Source organism: Carcharodon carcharias, chromosome 30 (genome assembly GCF_017639515.1).
Source record: "Carcharodon carcharias isolate sCarCar2 chromosome 30, sCarCar2.pri, whole genome shotgun sequence".
NCBI classification, from domain to species: domain Eukaryota; kingdom Metazoa; phylum Chordata; class Chondrichthyes; order Lamniformes; family Lamnidae; genus Carcharodon; species Carcharodon carcharias.
The window spans coordinates 26,200,969-26,219,232 of record NC_054496.1 but is presented as its reverse complement, the minus strand read 5'-3'; the positions used below and the strand labels follow the sequence as shown (position 1 = coordinate 26,219,232).

The following is an 18,264-nucleotide window of genomic DNA, read 5'->3' as shown; positions in this document are numbered from 1 at the left end:
GCCCTTGGACGGTGAGAAGACAGGAAGTGAAGGGGCATGTGTTACATCTTTTGTGTGGGCATGGGCTGGTGCCATAGGTGGGGGTTGAGGAGTAGGGGGTGATGGAGGAGTGGACCAGGGTGTCCCGGAGGGAACGATCCCTATGGAATGCCAACAGGGGGGGTGAAGGGAAGATGTGTTTGGTGGTGGCATCATGCTGGAGTTGGCGGAAATGGTGGAGGATGATCCTTTGAATGCAGAGGCTGGTGGAGTGATAAGTGAGGAAAAGGGGGACCCTATCATGTTTCTGAGAGGGAGGAGAAGGCGTGAGGGCAGATGCACGGGAGATGGGCCGGACATGGTTGAGGGCCCTGTCAACGACCGTGGGTGGAAAACCTCGGTTAAAGAAGAAGGAGAACATATCAGAGGAACTGTTTTTGAAGGTAGCATCATCGGAACAGATGCGACGGAGGCGAAGGAACTGAGAGAATGGGATGGAGTCCTTACAGGAAGCGGGGTGTGAGGAGCTGTAGTCAAGGTAGCTGTGGGAGTCGGTAGGCTTGTAATGGATATTGGTGGACAGTCTATCACCAGAGATTGAGACAGAAAGGTCAAGGAAGGGAAGGGAAGTGTCAGAGATGGACCACGTGAAAATGATGGAGGGGTGGAGATTGGAAGCAAAATTAACAAATTTTTCCAAGTCCCGACAAGAGCATGAAGCAGCACCGAAGTAATCATCGATGTACCGGAGAAAGAGTTGTGGAAGGAGGCCAGAGTAGGACTGGAACAAGGAGCATTCCACATACCCCATAAAGAGACAGGCATAGCTGGGGTCCATGTGGGTACCCATAACCACACCTTTTATTTAGAGGAAGTGAGAGGTTCAGTGTGAGAAGAAGTTCAGCCAGACGGAGGAGAGTAGTGGTGGATGGGGATTGTTCGGGCCTCTGTTTGAGGAAGAAGCTAAGGGCCCTCAGACCATCCTGTTGGGGTTTGGAGGTGTAGAGGGATTGGACGTCCATGGTGAAGAGGAAGCGGTTGGGGCCAGGGAACTGGAAATTGTTGATGTGACGTAAGGTGTCAGAGGAATCACGGATGTAGGTGGGAAGGGACTGGATAAGGGGAGAGAGAGGTTGGGCGACTATCAGGTTGGAAGCTGTGGGAGGAAGATCCCCAGAGGAGATGAGGTCAGTGACAGTCCTGGAAACAATGGCTTGATGTTCAGTGGTGGGGTCATGGTCCAGGGAGAGGTAGGAGGTAGTGTCTGCGAGTTGACGCTCAGCCTCCGCGAGGTAGGGGTCAGTGCACTGACAACAGCACCACCCTTGTCAGCGGGTTTGATGACAATGTCAGGGTTGGACCTGAGAGAATGGAGTGCAGTAAGTTCAGAGAGAGAGAGATTAGAATGGGTGAGAGGAGCAGAGAAATTGAGACGACTAATGTCGTGCCGACAGTTCTCGATGAAAAGATCAAGAGAAGGTAAGAATCCAGGTGGAGGGAGAATATTGGAGGTGGGTGAAAGGATCCGTTGAACTGGGAGAGGACTCCTGCCCAAAGAAGTGAGCCTGGAGACGGAGATGGCGGAAGAAGAGTTCAGCGTCGTGCCGAGCCCGAAATTCATTGAGGTGAGGGCGTAGGGGTATGAAACTAAGTCCTTTGCTGAGCACTGAACGTTCAGCATCGGAGAGGGGAAGGTCAGGGGGTATAGTGAATACACGGCTGGGGCTGGGATTGGAAGATGGGGTGGGGACGGAGGGACAGGCAGGGGTGGAGGGTCCTAGATGGGTATTGGTGTCGATGAGTTGTTGGAGCTTGCGTTCCTTAACACTTGAGAGAAAGAGAAAAAGTTTCTTGTTGAGGCGTCGGATGAGCCGAAGGATAAAATGAAACTGGGGGCACGCGCAGCTTTGAAAAAGGGTACGGCGGTGCTGCTGGAGGGAGAGGTCGAGTGTGTTCATATGGCGGCGCATGGCACTGAGTGTGGAGCTCAGAATATGACGGGAACAGCAGTCCGAGATATGTTTTATGTCCCGGAGATACCTGTAATCCTGGGTTGGTTCGAAACATGAGGGGTGGAATTTCAGTTGAAATCCACACGGGGTAAGTCGGAGACGGAGACAGTCACTGAGAAAGGAGATATGGCTGTGAAAGAGGGTTTTAGTAAACACCTTGTCAAACACCAGGAGAGAAATGGAAAGCAATGAAGGTGAGCAAGGCAAAAGAGAGATATGGAAATCTTGTCGCAGAGACAAACAAAACTTCTTCAAGGAAGGCATTTCTTGAAGAGCAGTGGCAGTCAATTAAAATGAAACTGGGGGCACGCGCAGCTTTGAAAAAGGGTACGGCGGTGCTGCTGGAGGGAGAGGTCGAGTGTGTTCATATGGCGGCGCATGGCACTGAGTGTGGAGCTCAGAATGTGACGGGAACAGCAGTCCGAGAAATGTTTTATGTCCCGGAGATACCTGTAATCCTGGGTTGGTTCGAAACATGAGGGGTGAAAAAAACAAAAAACTGTGGATGCTGGAAATCCAAAACAAAAACAGAATTACCTGGAAAAACTCAGCAGGTCTGGCAGCATCAGCAGAGAAGAAAAGAGTTGACATTTCGAGTCCTCATGACCCTTCAACAAAACTAGGTGAACCCTAGGAAGGGGTGAAATATAAGCTGCTTTAAGGTATGTGTGTGTGTGTGTGTGTGTGGGGGGGGGGGGGGGGGGGGGTGGATTTTGGCCCTGACTCTTAAAATATGGCATAATACAAAAACAAATTTCTGTTCCTATCATAGTTAACTTGTATCTGATTTAACTTTTTCTGTTAGTTTTTATTTTCATTTATGCCTACACCCTGAAGGAGAGAAGGTTGCAGGATCACTCAAAACCTGAGGGTCAAATGGCTGAAATCAAGAAAATATACTGCCACCCTCCCCTGGATTACCGACCCTCCAGGACTGGCCAGGAGCCTCCAGGAATTGAAGATCAACCTGTGTGCAACCCTGAAGAAAAATCATCAGGACTTGAAAAAAGATTATTTTTGTCATTTTCTCTGAACATTCCTCTTTACCTTATATAAAATATATTGAAAATGGTGGGGGGTGGGGGGGGGGAAGAGAGGCTGTTTGGTTGATAGTCAAGCATCAGGCAATTGGATAATGAGTCATTTTGCTTTCCAATTGGCATAAGGTAGCAGTGTGTCACAAGGATGAATGTGTTGGCCAACTAATGGCTGGAGTGTGGGAGCAAGTCATGTGATGACACCTCCAGGAACATATTTAATCACAGTTGGCAACCCCCCCCCACCCCCCCCCACCGCCCCCCAACCCACCCTAGAGTCTGGGTGTGGCAAAAACATGAAAAAAAACCCAGGAACAATAGAGAAAAATAGTCTGGGAAATTCCTCTCCAACCCCCCATTCAAGGAATCAAAACCAGTCCAGGGGATCAAGTGTTATCTGTCAATACTCTGCATTCACTTCTTCTACCTCATCAGTCCCAGATGTCTCACCCTCCAGTACTCATCCTGTAGCACTCAGTTCACTGTCCACCCACTGGCTGAAACTCTTGATTGTGGTATGGCTGACTGGCACTCACTTCTCCTTGAATGTCATACATAGGAGCCATACAGCGTTAGAGCGGCCAATGTAGTACCTGTAGCAGAGAGTTGGCTGTATCTGGACTGTGAACTCAAGAGTGTCACAGGTTGAGCGCTATGGGTTGTGAGACATCAGTGACTGAACTGGCAGAACAAGTAAGGGTAGAGTGAAAACTGAGTGATGTTAATTGGAACTGAAGCAACTGACAATAGTCACCTGGCACTGTATGCAAGAAAGCCCAGCCAAGCTAGCAGTCAACAGCCAGATGAATCATAGCCCTAATTCTCATGTTGTCTCCTACTGTGATCAATGCCAGTGCTGACATCAGGTTTATCCTGGGTCAAAGTATTCAAACATTAGAATTTGGACTTTTGGCCTAGAGTCACTTTAGCCTGTCATCACTTCGTAGTACAGAACTTAAATATTATTTGAGAGACATGTTGCCAAAGCTTTTCATCTTGCATTCATCAGGACAAACACAAGAATGCCAAATTTCAAACAATCACAACAATTTATACTATCAAAGAAAAGGGTTCTGATTGGCTAGCAAGTTGACTCTGATTGACTGAGGCATTGCCATGAAAAAAGCAACGGGGAGCTCTTGGCTCCCCAAGCTCCTGGTTAATTCAAAAAAGGTGCAAGGCTTGAACATATTCCTTTTGTTTGCAGAGAATGGGTTCTTGCATATGAATGTATATTACTTCTAGTTACAAATGTAATTAAGTCATGTTACAAGCTTGACTGATTATGTCGAGTGCTACAGACACTAGATGACTGGGTGGCATAGGTTCCATTGGCCTAATGCTATAGTGCCCATTGCTAAATAGTCTAGTGCTATAGCATCCACTGGTTGAGTCACAGGGCACGTTGAATAACTGGGTGGTGCATGGTCCATTGACCCTGTGCTGTAGGGCACACTGGCCAAGTGGATTTTTCTGGGATTATATCCTCAACTGAGAACGGGCATCGAAAAAATGAGAAAGCTGTGTTTGTATAAAATCTTTATTGTAAATTGCAAAGTAAACATTGATATAAACACAGAAAATGGGAAATATTAAATAACATCAAAAATTCCTAGGCATTGCTAGGATAATGGATGATGTCAGAGGCAATTGAGCCATAACACAGGCAGACTCGGCATTCATCTCTGAAAACCCTGTCCATTTTATAAAAAACTCTGCTTTTGAAGTACAAACTCTTCAAGAAATTATTTTTAAAAATCCTCTATTTGTACATTTGGCTGCAATAAAGCACCATGTAGTTATAAAACTCACAGCCGTGTCACTTAATTTGTATCATCAGTGCTGATCCAATATCCACTGAGCCAATTTATAGGAACATGAGAGAGGAAGGGAGTTGTTGTTTAGGAAAGGCAATGTTGGCATTGGTTATTTCAGTCAGGAAAGAGCAGCTGTAGATAATGTTACTCCTCAGTTTTCCCCCTGACGTCTTCTGAAGGCACTGACTCTTGCTAGGCTACAGCCCCATAGGCGGTAGGGTAGGCACCAACAGGCACCTAATTTACAGAAGTAATGTCAGGGTGGGAGAGGTAGTACCGTGTGGAGTGACCCAAGGAACATTGTTGGGAACACTAGAATTTCTGATTTCCATCAATGAGTTAGACTACAAAAGCCAGTGCAACCTGGTCAAACGGGTAGGGGCAGTGGAATTGGAAGGAAGAGCTCAGAGGTGGCAAAATATACAAGTGGGTAGAACTGGGAGAGGAAACTTAATGCAGGCCAATGCAAACATCTGTTGCAATAACTAAAGGTGATGTTGGAAAAGATCTTGGGCACTTAGTGAACACAACATGTCCAACCAAATGGTTAGACTGCACCTCGAATGCGGTGTCCAGTTCTGGTTATCCAGACACAGGGAAGAGACTGCAGCATTGGGGGCAGAGCGATGAAAAGTACATACCTGAAATCAGATGAAAAATCTGTGCCTTAAACAATGACCTAGCTTTCTTTGCTTCAGCCTGCTGTGTGGGGCCAACTAAAATGTGAGTCTGCAGATGTAAAGGAACTGGGTGACGATTGCTGGTTCGTTATCATGCTGGACATCGGGGGAAAGTTCTGCCAGTCCCCAATACTCTTCCAATACATTCGGTACCGGGTTCCCTAAGGGTAGGGTGGCAGGGAAGCGACCACAGACATCTTTTAACTTAGGCTGGGTCATGTGGTGAAGTGCATTGTAGAAGCTTCCATATGGATGGAAGGAAGATTAGAGGACAAGATCTAGGCTTACTTGATAAAGGCCATCGATTTCTGGAGGATGACAAGTTATTTCATCAGATGCCAGGGAGCTGTTACACTCTGTCCGGTACCTTGTACTGTATTTTTTTTGTGCCCAAGTTAGACAACAGCTGTGACATCGGGGGTCAGGAAGGTGAGTTTCCACAGGGATTCTCCCAGCATGGACTGGCTGGGCTGAAAGGCCTGTTTCCGTGCTGTGTAACCCCATGTGATCCATAGTCCACCGAATTAATGGTGCATCAGTTCTCAGAAGCCCTGTGGAAATTCAACATTCAAACTTCACCCAATTTCCTAAATAATTTCATCTTTGCAATTGGGCTCAGTTGGTCGAGCTCTCATTTCTGTGCCAGAAGGTTTGATCCCCACTCCGGGACTTCAGCATGTGGATCTAGGCAGATACCCCTGGGTTGCACTGAGAGAAATCTTGGGAAAGTTTTCGAGATTCTGAGGGGACAGATAAGCTGGATCATAACGTTAAGCTCCGTAACCGGCTGGAGGGTAGGTGGGGACGCAGACGAGCTGAGATGAGGGAAGATGAACACACAGCTTGGATTAAACTTCTTCACACAGTGGGGAGGGAATATGTAGAATAAGCAAAAGTGAGAGTGTAGAAAAGGGTAACAGCAGGAGCTATGTAAATTTTTGGAAAAAGACGTAATGAGAGTGAGTTTAGGACCAAATAAATAGACCATAATGATCTTTTCTGTCAACGTACTTAACCCAAGTACATTGAGAGTAGTATTGTTCCTTGTACTAGCAGTAACTTGTTGGATATAATCATGTCCTAGGAAGACCAGGACTGCCAACTCCTACAAGGCACGCTTGCTGAGTAACTACAGACCTGTCCTAGAGTCTAGACTGTTTCTGTTGAAAAATGTGCTTGAGTTTCGAGAATCCAGGATGAGCGAAAAATAGAGAACATTTTTTTAAGAAGCAGAAATAAAACTGACTCATGTTCTGGCCATCTGGTATCTCCATGGTGACAAGGCAGTGCAATAAACTTTAACAGCAGTTGGATCCAGGAATTTAAAACCTTAGATACGTGTCAGACGGGGAGGCCAAGAGATTAGTAATAGATTTAGCAGTTGCTGGGTCTGTGAAATGATTTGAAGCTACCCACTGCCTACACAACTCCCTAAGCGTAATTTTGACTTCCAACGAGAGTATAAATGTTCAACATCAGCCACGCATCAACCAACTCTCCGCATTTTCACAACAAATTTTCCCTATTCTTGTCTGAAATCAAAATGAATCCCAAAAATCACAATTTACGCCCTTCAAACGGAAGCACTGTCCACGTTTATAACCAATATACAGGGGCATTCACTGCACTAATACCAGTTGTATGTAGGTTCTAACCATATTGATAATGCTGGTGCGGAGAACACAAGAACAGGGCCATTCAGTCCTGCTAACCTGTTCCACCACTAAATTAGACAATTTAAGCCGATCGATATCTCACCTTCATTTATCTGCAGGCTATAAGCACAGGGTTGGGGCAGTGATCACACATTACCTTCACGTGGGCCATTGCCCATATTGCTATCTCTCGTGAGCAGTGATTCCTCTTAGGTGGGTCACCCCACAGTTATACTCTCTGTGTTGGGATGAGACAGGGGTGGGGGCGAAATTTGTTACATTATTGTTTATTCAGATACAGGATCTGAAGCTAATTTTCTCGCCAACTCATTTCCCAGAACCTATTAATAGGGCTACAGCAAACCTGACAGGTTAGAAATGAGACGCCATTACCAAGGCTATGACTGACGGGATCTCTAGGCAACCGATAAAACCTGCAGCGAGGCGGAAACCATGTCGAATGCAGTGAGAAGAGCACCAAAGGGTGAAATAGCTGCAACAAAAATACATGTTATGTTATTTGTATTACATTTGTAATATAAACAGAACTTTTGAGACAGCAGAGCAGAAGGACGCCTTAGGGCAGCAACACAAGTTATGCAGTACCATGTCAGGACCTCCATTATACAGTCCCCGCTTGACACGCCAATGTATTAAAGTCATGCAATTGAACAGTTGGCCAAGTGTATAATGGATGACCGACTCGATGTGTATTGCATTGCTGCCTAAGTCGCATACCTACCCTGCCAAATTTATAGCACAAGGAAACATGCAACTCACTCATAGCAGTGGCCCTGTGAGGTATTCAGTCCTTTTGAGGTGAATCGTGTATACCTAACTATTAATATACATTGAGGCACATTACAACTTAGTCAGCAATTAACAGTTAGTCAGTACAACCCCCACCCACCCTGAAAACCACAGTGAAGGACGATACCGAGTGTAGCCGGGGTTAAGAGGTCATTCCAAACCATTTGAACGTGGGTCACTTCCCTGTTCCCGCTTATTCCGCTTGGCCCATCCGCAATTCGCCACTGAGCGCTGGTACAGACCGTCGGTCACAGCTCGTCCCTGGAGGCCGAGTCAATCGGGGAGTGCGACACGTCCAGGTTCTGTGCTGCTTCCCGGATCTTTGCCTGTTCCTTGGTCTTCTGCGACTTGGCACGGTCCCAATCCGTCTTCAGCTTCTCGTTGTCCCAGACCGTGGAGGTCTCCGTGTCACTCACATAGCCCGGGTCGCCCGTGTAATGTGTGGGGTAGATGAGGAGCGGCTCCACAGAGAAAGCCCTCAGGTTGCGCTTCTCAAAGTGATCCATGTACTCTGACCTAACGGAGGAACAGAAAGCTGCCAAGTTTCAACAGGCCAAAGGGGAGGGACACGAAAAGCAACTGGAAAAACGCAAGGCAGGAGCAAGCGAAAAGGAAGAGCATCCTAGGAATGAGAATCGGCTTTAGATGCAATTCATCCTGACTGCTTTTGAATTAATCACACTCACATGCCAAGGCTATACCAGCCTAACCAAGAAGTCAGAGAGTGGGCTGTCCCTTTAAAACAGATTCAGAGACACATATTTTAGCAACATAGGAGGCCATTCAGCCCCTCAAGTCCATTTGAACATCCAGTTAGATCATGGCTGATCTGCATCTGATCTTAATCCATCCACCATGCTTCTGTAACCCTTAATAAACTTCTCCCAACAAAAAGCTATCAATCTGTATTTTGAAATGTTCAACTGACACTGTTCCCGTGTTCCCCCCCCACCACCCCTCCTCCACCATCACCCCCAACGTCAACAGCTTTTTAGGGGAGCAAATTCCAGATGTCCATACCCTTCGTGTAAACAAGAGCTTCTGAACATCACCCCAGAACGGCCCTGTTCTAATTTTAAGGTTATGGCTCCTTGTTCTGGACTCCCCACCGATGGAAATCATTCTTCTCTCCTCACCCTCTCAATTTCTTTATTCACCTGAAACACCAACTAGATAAGCCCATAATCATCTAAATTCAAGGGCATATAAGCCAAATCAATGCAGCATGGCCGCATATTTTAACCCTTTAGCTCCAGTATCATCCTGGCACTGTATCCACTCCCAAGGTCGATACATCCTTCCTGAGATGCAGCATCCTGAACTGAATGCAGTACTCCAGATGCAGAGCTCTGTACAGCTGGAATATAACTTCAGCCTTCTTGAGATAAAGATGAACACTTCAGTAGCTTTTTAACTTTTGTACCTGTTCACCGGCTTTAGGTGATTTCTATACTTGGGACTCCCAAAGCTTTCTACTCCACAGTTGCTAGCTTCTCACTATTTACAGTGACCTATCATTTTTTAGGATCCTTCTCACTCTCCTCCATCAAACCTTCCCCAACCCCCAAATCAGCTGCAAATTTCCCCCACAATTTACAACAGCCTAGAAGGAAGTCAAGAGAGCACAGTTGCTTTAAAGGATGTTAGGAGACAGTTTTTACTGGGCAATTTTATTTTGATGCAGGTATTTACCACATACTCACCAGGCCTGCACACCTCCAACAGCCTCTCGCACTCCATAAGAGCAAACTGCTGCACTATCTCTCACTAGACTGCAAGTAACATGCTGCTGTGCATTCATCAACTATTCTCCCCTGTACTACACTCCCCTCAGGTTAGGCAGGTTGGTAACTAGCCCTAGTCCACGAAGGACTGTAGGCATCCTTCTCTATTAGAGAGAGAGACATATATGATTACATAGCTTGAGGAGCACCACACCACACTCAAGCATGAAAAGGCGAGGAGGCAGGTGCTAAGTCTACCTCACCCAGAATAGGAATTAAAACTGCACTGATGGCATCATTCTGAACCAAATGTTAGCCATCTAGTCAACTGAGTTAACTGCGCCTCGCTTCAGGTTACCATGCTTCAAGTTAAGCATCTTGCATGTGTCTTGATTTTAACCCAAAGGTAAGGAGAGGGAAGAGCGTGAACTCCTTCCATTCTTGGATCTGTTCAGCCTATTAATACTTCACCCACAGACCAGTGCCTGCTTTCCCCAGCCCTCCCCCTTTTGTTTCAGAACAAGGACAGCTCAGTAGAAGGTCAGTCTGTGAGCTCGCAGTACGTACACAGGGTGTTTGTTGTACATCACGGGCAGAAACTCATCCACGGGCAACATCTTATCAAATGGTTTGGCGTCAAGGAGTTTTCTCGCCCCCTGGAGCGAGAGGGCGTATCCAAGAGTCCAGTAGGAGTAATCGGCCTCGACCAAATTCCGGACCCCGGGCACCGGCCTCTCCGGATGATCCACTTGCATCCGCTTTCGGCCAATGTAGCTGCAGGAAGCAGAAACAGGGGATCCTGTTAAAGAAAAGGAGCTGCAGAGGTTAAAACAGAGGGGAGATAAATTTCAAAATAACGCAGGCAAACGTGAAACGAGGGTGGGATCCTGGGAGGAACCAAGTGAGAAAACTTACAGAAGATCAAGGCCAGGCTGTCAATGAAGAAACTGATCATAAAAGAAAGCCAAGGTATAAAAAGAAGCAAGGGAATGAAAGGAAGATAAATTGAAAACATGCATTTAGAGATAAAGAGTAAAATAAATAATACGCATTATGGGGATTTCCAACGCTGGATGAGATTCTCCACTTTGTGTTCCAAATTGTCAGTCTTGGCTGAATGAGTAGCAGCATCGCCTTCAAAACAGAAGGTTGTGGCTCCAACCAGAGACTTGAGTGCAAAACCCAGGCTAACATTCCAGTGCAGTACTAAGGGAATGCTGCACTTTTGGAGATTTTCTTTTTAACCCTTTGGTGGGATGTGGGCGTCACTGTCAAGGCCAGCATATGTTGCCCATCCTTAACTGCCCTTGAACTGAGCAGTTTGCTAGGCCATTTCAGGGGGCAACTGACACATCTGGAGTCACATGTCGGCCAGACCAGGTAAAGACGGCAGATTTCCTTCCCTAAAGGACATTAGGGAATGTCCTTCTGGAAAGAACCAGATGGGTTCTTTCAACTATCGAAGATGGTTGTCATGGTCACCATTATTGAAACTAGCTTTATGCCCCAGGTTTATTAATTGAATTTAAATTCCACCAGTTGCCATGGTATCCCCAGCGCATTAACCAGGGCCACTGTCTCCCCCTATGCAGTCTCACTCTGTACTATTCCCGCAGATTCACCTTGTAGACATCATGTTAAAACGAAGCCCTGTCTGCCCTCTCAGGTGGATATAAAAGATCCCATGGCTTTATTCTGAAGAGCTGGAGAGTTCTCCCTGGTGTCCCAGCCAATACTTATGCTTCAATCATTGTCACCAAAACATTATCGCCTTGCTGTTTATGGGAGCTGGCTGTGTGCAAACTGGCTGCCTGCCACATTTCCTACATTACAATAGTGACTACACAAAAAAAAACAATTGGCTGTAAAATGCTTTAGGATGTCCTCAGATTGCTAAAGTCTTTTTGCCTAAGTGCTGTCAGCAAACATCTGTCCAATGAAGCTGCGAAACCTATTAACAGTTATGGCTTTACAACTGCCAGGCCATCAACTGCAAAGTCCCTGCGTTTGGTGCAATATTTGACCCTTCAGCTGCCCCTTTTTCATTGTCGAGAAATTCAACAACAATTTGTACTTATATAGCACCTTTGACATGATAAACCATCCAAAGGCACTGCAAAGGAATGTTATAAAGTGAGATGTGACGTCAAGCCAACATAAGGCAACTAATTTGCATACAGCACAATCCCACAAACATTAATGACATGTAATCTGTTTTTGGGTGTTTTTTTAAATTCATCCATGGGGTTTGCTGGCTGGGCCAGCATTTATTGTCCATCCCTAGTTGCCCTTGAGAAGGTGGTGCTGAGCTGCCTTCTTAAACTGCTGCAGTCCATATGGTGTAGGTACACCCACAGTGCTGTTAGGGAGGGAGTTCCAGGATTTTGACCCAGCGACAGTGAAGGAACAGTGATATATTTCCAAGTCAGGATGGTGAGTGACTTAGAGGGGAACTTCCAGGTGGTGGTGTTCCCACGTATCTGCTACCCTTGTCCTTCTAGATGGTAATGGTTGTGGGTTTGGAAGGTGCTGTCGAAGGAGCCTTGGTGAGTTGCTGCAGTGCACCTTGTAGATGGTACACACTGCTGCTACTGTGCGTCGGTGGTGGCGGGCTGCTTTGTCCTGGATGGTATCAAGCTTCTTCGAGTGTTGTGGGAGCTACACTCATCCAGGCAAGTGGAGAGTATTCCATCACACTCCTGACTTGCGCCCTGTAGATGGTGGACAGGCTTTGGGGAGTCACGAGGTGAGTTACTTGATGCAGGATTCCAAGCCTCTGACCTGCCCTTGTAGCAACAGTATTTATATGGCTAGTCCAGTTCAGTTTCTGGTCAACGGTAACCCCCCAGGATATTGATAGTGGAGATTCAGTGATGTCATTGAATGTCATAGGGTGATGGCTGGATTCTCTCTTGTTGGAGATGGTCATTGCCTGGCACCTGTGTGGCGTGAATGTTACTTGCCACTTGTCAGCCCAAGCCTGGGTGTTGTCCAGGTCTTGCTACATTTGGACATGGACTGCTTCAGTTGGTTGAAGCTCTTCTCCAAATAGTGCCATGGTATCTTTCACATCCATCTGAGAGGGCAGATGGGTCCTGGGTTAGTGTTACCCGAAAGGCAGTGCCTCTGACAAGACAGCACTCCCTCTGTACAAGCACCAGGAGTGTCAGCCAGGATTATATGCTTAAGTCTCTGGAGTGGGAAATGAATCATCGCCCTCATACTGATGGCCACCTTTGCGTGCGGCTGCATCAAGCTGTGCTTAGATCCTCAGTACACAAACACCAAGTGTCACTACATGCTGAGGTTCTAGCTGTCCCCGGTGTTGTGAAGGATGGGTCTGGCCACGCTGCTGTGGAATGCTCCAAGTAGTTGGACTGTGCCATACCACCTGTCCTTCATGGAAATATTTATCCACAAGTCCTTCAGGTAGTGGTCAGCATGTAACATTCTAGAGACCCTGTGGGTAAAGGAGATGGTGGATCCTATGGGATGGTTCCCCGAGCAGACTGTCAAAGTCATTTGGCAGAATGCCTCATCACCAGAACTTTCCAATAAGCGCCAAGATGTAGCTTGACTGGTGGTGAGACAGGCCCTCCCCCTCAGATCCTTCCTACACCCCAGGAGTCTCACCCCCTCCGCACGCTGCCCTCGAGGTGGCTGTGGTGGGGACGAGACCGTTGTCCACCTCCTTGTGGATTGTGCCTTTGCAAAGAAGGTCTGGAGAGAGATGCAGTGGTTTTTGTCGAGGTTCACACCGAGCGGTGCTGTGACGCAGGGCTCTGTGCTCTACAGGCTGTTGCCAGGGACACACACCGAGACAAACATCAACTGTCGCTGGAGGATCATCAGCTTGGTGAAAGGCGCTCTTTGGTCTGCCCGAAACTTGAAACTCTTTCCAGTGTAAAGAGTTTCCCCCGACCGAGTGTTGTAGACTGGTACATTCTAACGTTCAGGACTACATGTTGAGGGATGCACTAAGGCTTGAGGCAGCCTCCTCAGAGGCACAATGGGGAAAGGTTGCTAAGACCGTTCAGTCATAGTGCACCGAGGGGCTGGGAATTGTAGAGACCCCTCGGGCTGTGTGACCCACATTGAATACAAGCAGTGAATACTACATGCATCAAAAATTGTACTGAAGCACCTCAGAGTGCGAAATGATCTATGTGTAAATCTTGAATATTATTGCGTTTTTTGTGATGGCCATTTTGAAATGTTTTGTGACATTCTTTCAGATATTTGATGAATAAAGTATATTTTTGCAAAAAAAAAAGGGAATTGAATCCATGACCCTCTGGCTCAAGAGGCGAGAGTTACACAGCTGGCACCTTTGTGTAGTGATGTATAGTTCTTGTGTGGAGCAGATTTGAGAGACTGAGTGTCCATTTGACCCTGTGCAGGGGGACTGTACCCAATTTGGAATGCAACCACAGATCTAGTTGACTGTAGCACACACAGTCCTCTCATTAGTGGTTTAACCAGAGCCTCAATCATTGCCCTGAAACATAATTGTGTTTATTTTGGTGTGGAAACTGTAAACACTTTCTAATTATGCCAAACCGACCACACAGCTATTAACAGAAACTGGGGAACAACAGACAATTCCAGCTGTAATTTGGGAATTAAGGGCAGAAATAGCACACGGGCCAAAGTTTGGACCTGGACAGCGTAGGAAAACTAGCATTTACTGGTCATCTCTAATTGCCCTCAGGAGGTGGTGGTGACTCTAAATATAGGTGCTCCCAAAAGTGGTGTTAACGAGTCCCTGGAGCACAGAATGCTTGCCAGGTTTACTAATACCGGTAAGAGAGATGCACTTTAACCGCACACCTACCCCCCCAGCAACTCTGCCTAGATTACCATGGTGTCTGGTGCAGGTGGCAATAATGTGGCATGGAGCACGTTATGGAGGTAGGTCAAAGGCAAACCAGATCGGGGCGCTCTCTCTGCTGACTCACATCAGATCCCAGTCGAGTGTGGCCTTCTCCACTTCCTTCATCAGATATTTCAGTCTTCGCTTGAAAAAAATCTCAAACCTTAGATCGTCTTCAAACACCACCGATATCTGCAGTCCTCGCTCAACAATCTACAGGAAACCAGAGGAACAAAGTGAGAACCATAAATGGAAATAAAACACAGCAAAGTTAGGACATGCTGCAGCTGTCGGGGGTTCTTCATCATGGATCCAGGGCGCTGCCTGTGGCACCCATACCCAAGGGAGAGTGGGTGCCTGTGGCACTCGTACCCCAGGGAGAGTGGGTGCCTGTGCCACTCGTACCCCAGGGAGAGTGGGTGCCTGTGGCACTCGTACCCCAGGGAGAGTGGGTGCCTGTGGCACTCGTACCCCAGGGAGAGTGGGTGCCTGTGGCACTCGTACCCCAGGGAGAGTGGGTGCCTGTGGCACTCGTACCCCAGGGAGAGTGGGTGCCTGGGCACTCATACCCCAGGGAGAGTGGGTGCCTGGGCACTCATACCCCAGGGAGAGTGGGTGCCTGGGCACTCGTACCCCAGGGAGAGTGGGTGCCTGTGGCACTCGTACCCCAGGGAGAGTGGGTGCCTGGGCACTCGTACCCCAGGGAGAGTGGGTGCCTGTGGCACTCGTACCCCAGGGAAAGCTGGTGCTCGTAGTTCAGGGGGAGCAGGCATCTGCCCAAGAGTTGTCAAGTATATGGGGCTTCTACCACAGGGAAAGTGGGGATGCTCATTCCCCAGTGAAAGTTGTCGAGCCGGTGGAACTTCTACCCCAGTGAGAGGGGGTGCCCGTCCCCAGGTAAAGTTGTCACATCTATGGGGCTTGTATCCTAGGGAGTGTCAGTGCCCTGGGACCCATACCTCAGGGGGAGTCAGTGTCAATGGGATCCATACCCTAGGGAGAATGGGCACTGTCATGCCCATGAGATATGAAGGAGAATATATATAAATATATATACAATCCTGACTACCTTATAAAATTATTTTTTTAAATAGACAAAGGCTTTATACTGACTAAAGCCTGACTAGCTATGACTCACACAAAAGGAATTTCTAGCTTCAAAAAACAGTAGGGTCCTCATTATTTGTAAGATGTATTAATGCCCCCTGTGACCGCAGAAAGCAAATTCCAAGGAAATGCACAGAGTCCTTCACATTTCTAAGGCCGAGCTCTGATTAATGGAGATAATATGTCCACGAGGACAAAGGGACCCTGAAACCTATGTGCTTATTAACTGATGAAACATTAACCATCTCAGACCTGGAATATACATCCTTTGTCCAAGCCAAGGGGAAGAAATGGGAGCTAGGTCACATGACTCACCCCCCCCCCCCCCCCCCCCCCCCCAGCCCCTGGCCACAACCCCCCAACCCCACCACCAGCTAGATCCTGTAATATTGCCTTGCGGAGCTGAACAAAGCCAGTTTGCCATTTTCCATCAACAGGACAGCAGCAGAACCAGAGCTCTGTCCAGGTTTAAACTGCCTGGCCCTCTGGAACATCTGAACTTCTGTACCAGTGCTACAACAAGACTAATTCCTCGCTACCTGCTTCTCCTCCATCGTGGGAGTCAAGCGCTACTAGAAAAATTGATTACTCAGCATCAGCTTCAGTCTGCTAACCTCTGAAGGAATACACCATTAGACTTTTGATTCTGAACTCACATGAAACAATAATCCTTATCTTCTCTGTGGTTTTGCCCTGTACCTTTTTCTTTTCTTTATCCTTTTTTTATTGTATGAATGGAAAGAAAAAAGGTGGTGGAGGAACGTTGTGAACCCTCTTCCATGCGTTTTGAGTGAGTGTAAAATAAACTAACCCTCTGATTTTACCCTATCTCGAGTTTGCTATAGGATTATTAATAGAGGATTGGATCACTCCAAAACTGAAGGGTTGGGGAAAATACGCCACCACTTATATAGGGGGAAATCAAAAATCTAGACGACCTTTTTGTTGACAGATGGGTAGTGAGGGGCAAAATCAGTGATGTTTCAAATTAAACCCTTTCCGTAACAGCACCCAGACCCAAGGGAGAGATGTTGTGCCCACGTGATGCGTATCCCAGGGTATCTTAATCTTCTCTGCTCTAAGCAGAACAGCCTCAGCTTCTCTGGTCTGTCCCTATAACAGAAGTCCCTCATCCCTGGTACCACTCTAATAAATCTCCTTTGCCCCTATCCTAGGACACAACATCCTTCCTAAAGCGTGGGGTCCTGAATTGGCCACAATACACCAGCTAAGGCCTAGCCAGCAATTTATAAAGAGTTCCCCCTTCTAAGATTTTTCTTTGGGGTTTATGCAGATCTTTAGCTCAAGTTATGAAAGAGGAAAAGGAGAAACACCTGCGGAAAATTAGCTTCAGACTAACTCATCTCTATACATTAAAAAAGGTTGTCATTTCATAGCATTAAGGTATTGAGCAGATTATCATAGAGCTTCAGTCAATATCTTACTACTAATCCTCAGCCCTGGAATGATAGTTAATGCTTCAGCACTCACTGGATCATAGCAAGTACCCGGCAGAACGTAACTTGGGAATAAGTCTTAGTACGGCTCCCCTATTATTGCTACAAAGAACAATGCCAACTTAGTGACTCAAACTCCCACTGGCCCTCACCCAATACTGAGGCTTCTTACCTCTTTCCAGACGTTGTAGTGACTGAGAAAACAACCCATTTCCCCCTTGGTCAAGGGCCGCCCCGAGTATGGGTCTTGATAATCTGCCATCATCGTGATGCCAAGAGCCTTTATCTGGCTGCTGTTGAAAGCTCTGTTGGGAAGATTCATAGGAGAAGCATTAGCCCATTTCAGGAGGCAAACACCAACTAAGAACATCAGAAATAGGAGCAAGTGCAGGCCATTTGTCCCCTCTAGCCTGTTCCATCGTTCAATGTGATCATGGCTGATCTTCTAAGTCAACTCCAGTTGTCTGTACCTTTCACCACATGGGAGATCAAGAACGAAGAATAAGCAGCACGTAGGAAGAGAACACTTTTCAGGAATACAAAGCCATTAGGCTCCGACAAGCCCATCCCATTCTCACAAGTCAACCCTACTTATCCGGATTGACTGGCCCTCACCCATCAATCCCTCTCTTCCCCATGGTTGTCTTCACATAATAGAGCTAGGAAAGTTCAGAATGTTTAAACTGACAAGCTGCAACTGATTCTGAAATAATAGGCGGTATATAATGCAGAACGTAATGCAGTGGGGGTTGGAATCCACGATGGCTCGTGTCAGGAACAAGACCATCAAGAAAGCTGTTCAATTGATCACTGAGAGGTACTACACCCATTTGGCAATGACTTCCACACAAACAAGTGGGTTATGGGGGAAAAGGTGGCATAATGGTAATGCCATTGGACTAGTAACCTAGAGGCCCAAGCTATATGTTCTGGGAACATGGGGTCAAATCCCACTTCAGCAGCTGGTGGAATTTAAATTCAATGGATAAAATCTGGAATTGAAAGCTAGTCTCAGCAACCATAAAACTATCGTCAATTGTCATAAAAACCCACGTGGTTCACTGGTGTCCTTTAGGGAAGGAAATCTGCCGCCCCAACCTGGTCCGGCCTACA

General features: G+C 46.9%; 1 protein-coding gene across 1 annotated transcript in view; it reads right to left on the bottom strand.

Annotated features, from left to right (window-relative positions):
* Positions 1-4,554: 4,554 nt before the first annotated feature.
* LOC121271310 (procollagen galactosyltransferase 1-like) overlaps positions 4,555-18,264 on the bottom strand; it is a 56,140-nt gene continuing 42,430 nt past the window's right edge. Inside the window, exons 9-12 of the mRNA XM_041177206.1 lie at positions 17,324-17,456; positions 14,673-14,800; positions 10,282-10,488; positions 4,555-8,506 (exon numbers count right to left, since the gene is read on the bottom strand). Of these exons, the coding sequence (XP_041033140.1) occupies positions 8,239-8,506; positions 10,282-10,488; positions 14,673-14,800; positions 17,324-17,456 (736 nt within the window). The 3' untranslated portion in view covers positions 4,555-8,238. The remainder of the gene's footprint in view (positions 8,507-10,281; positions 10,489-14,672; positions 14,801-17,323; positions 17,457-18,264) is intronic.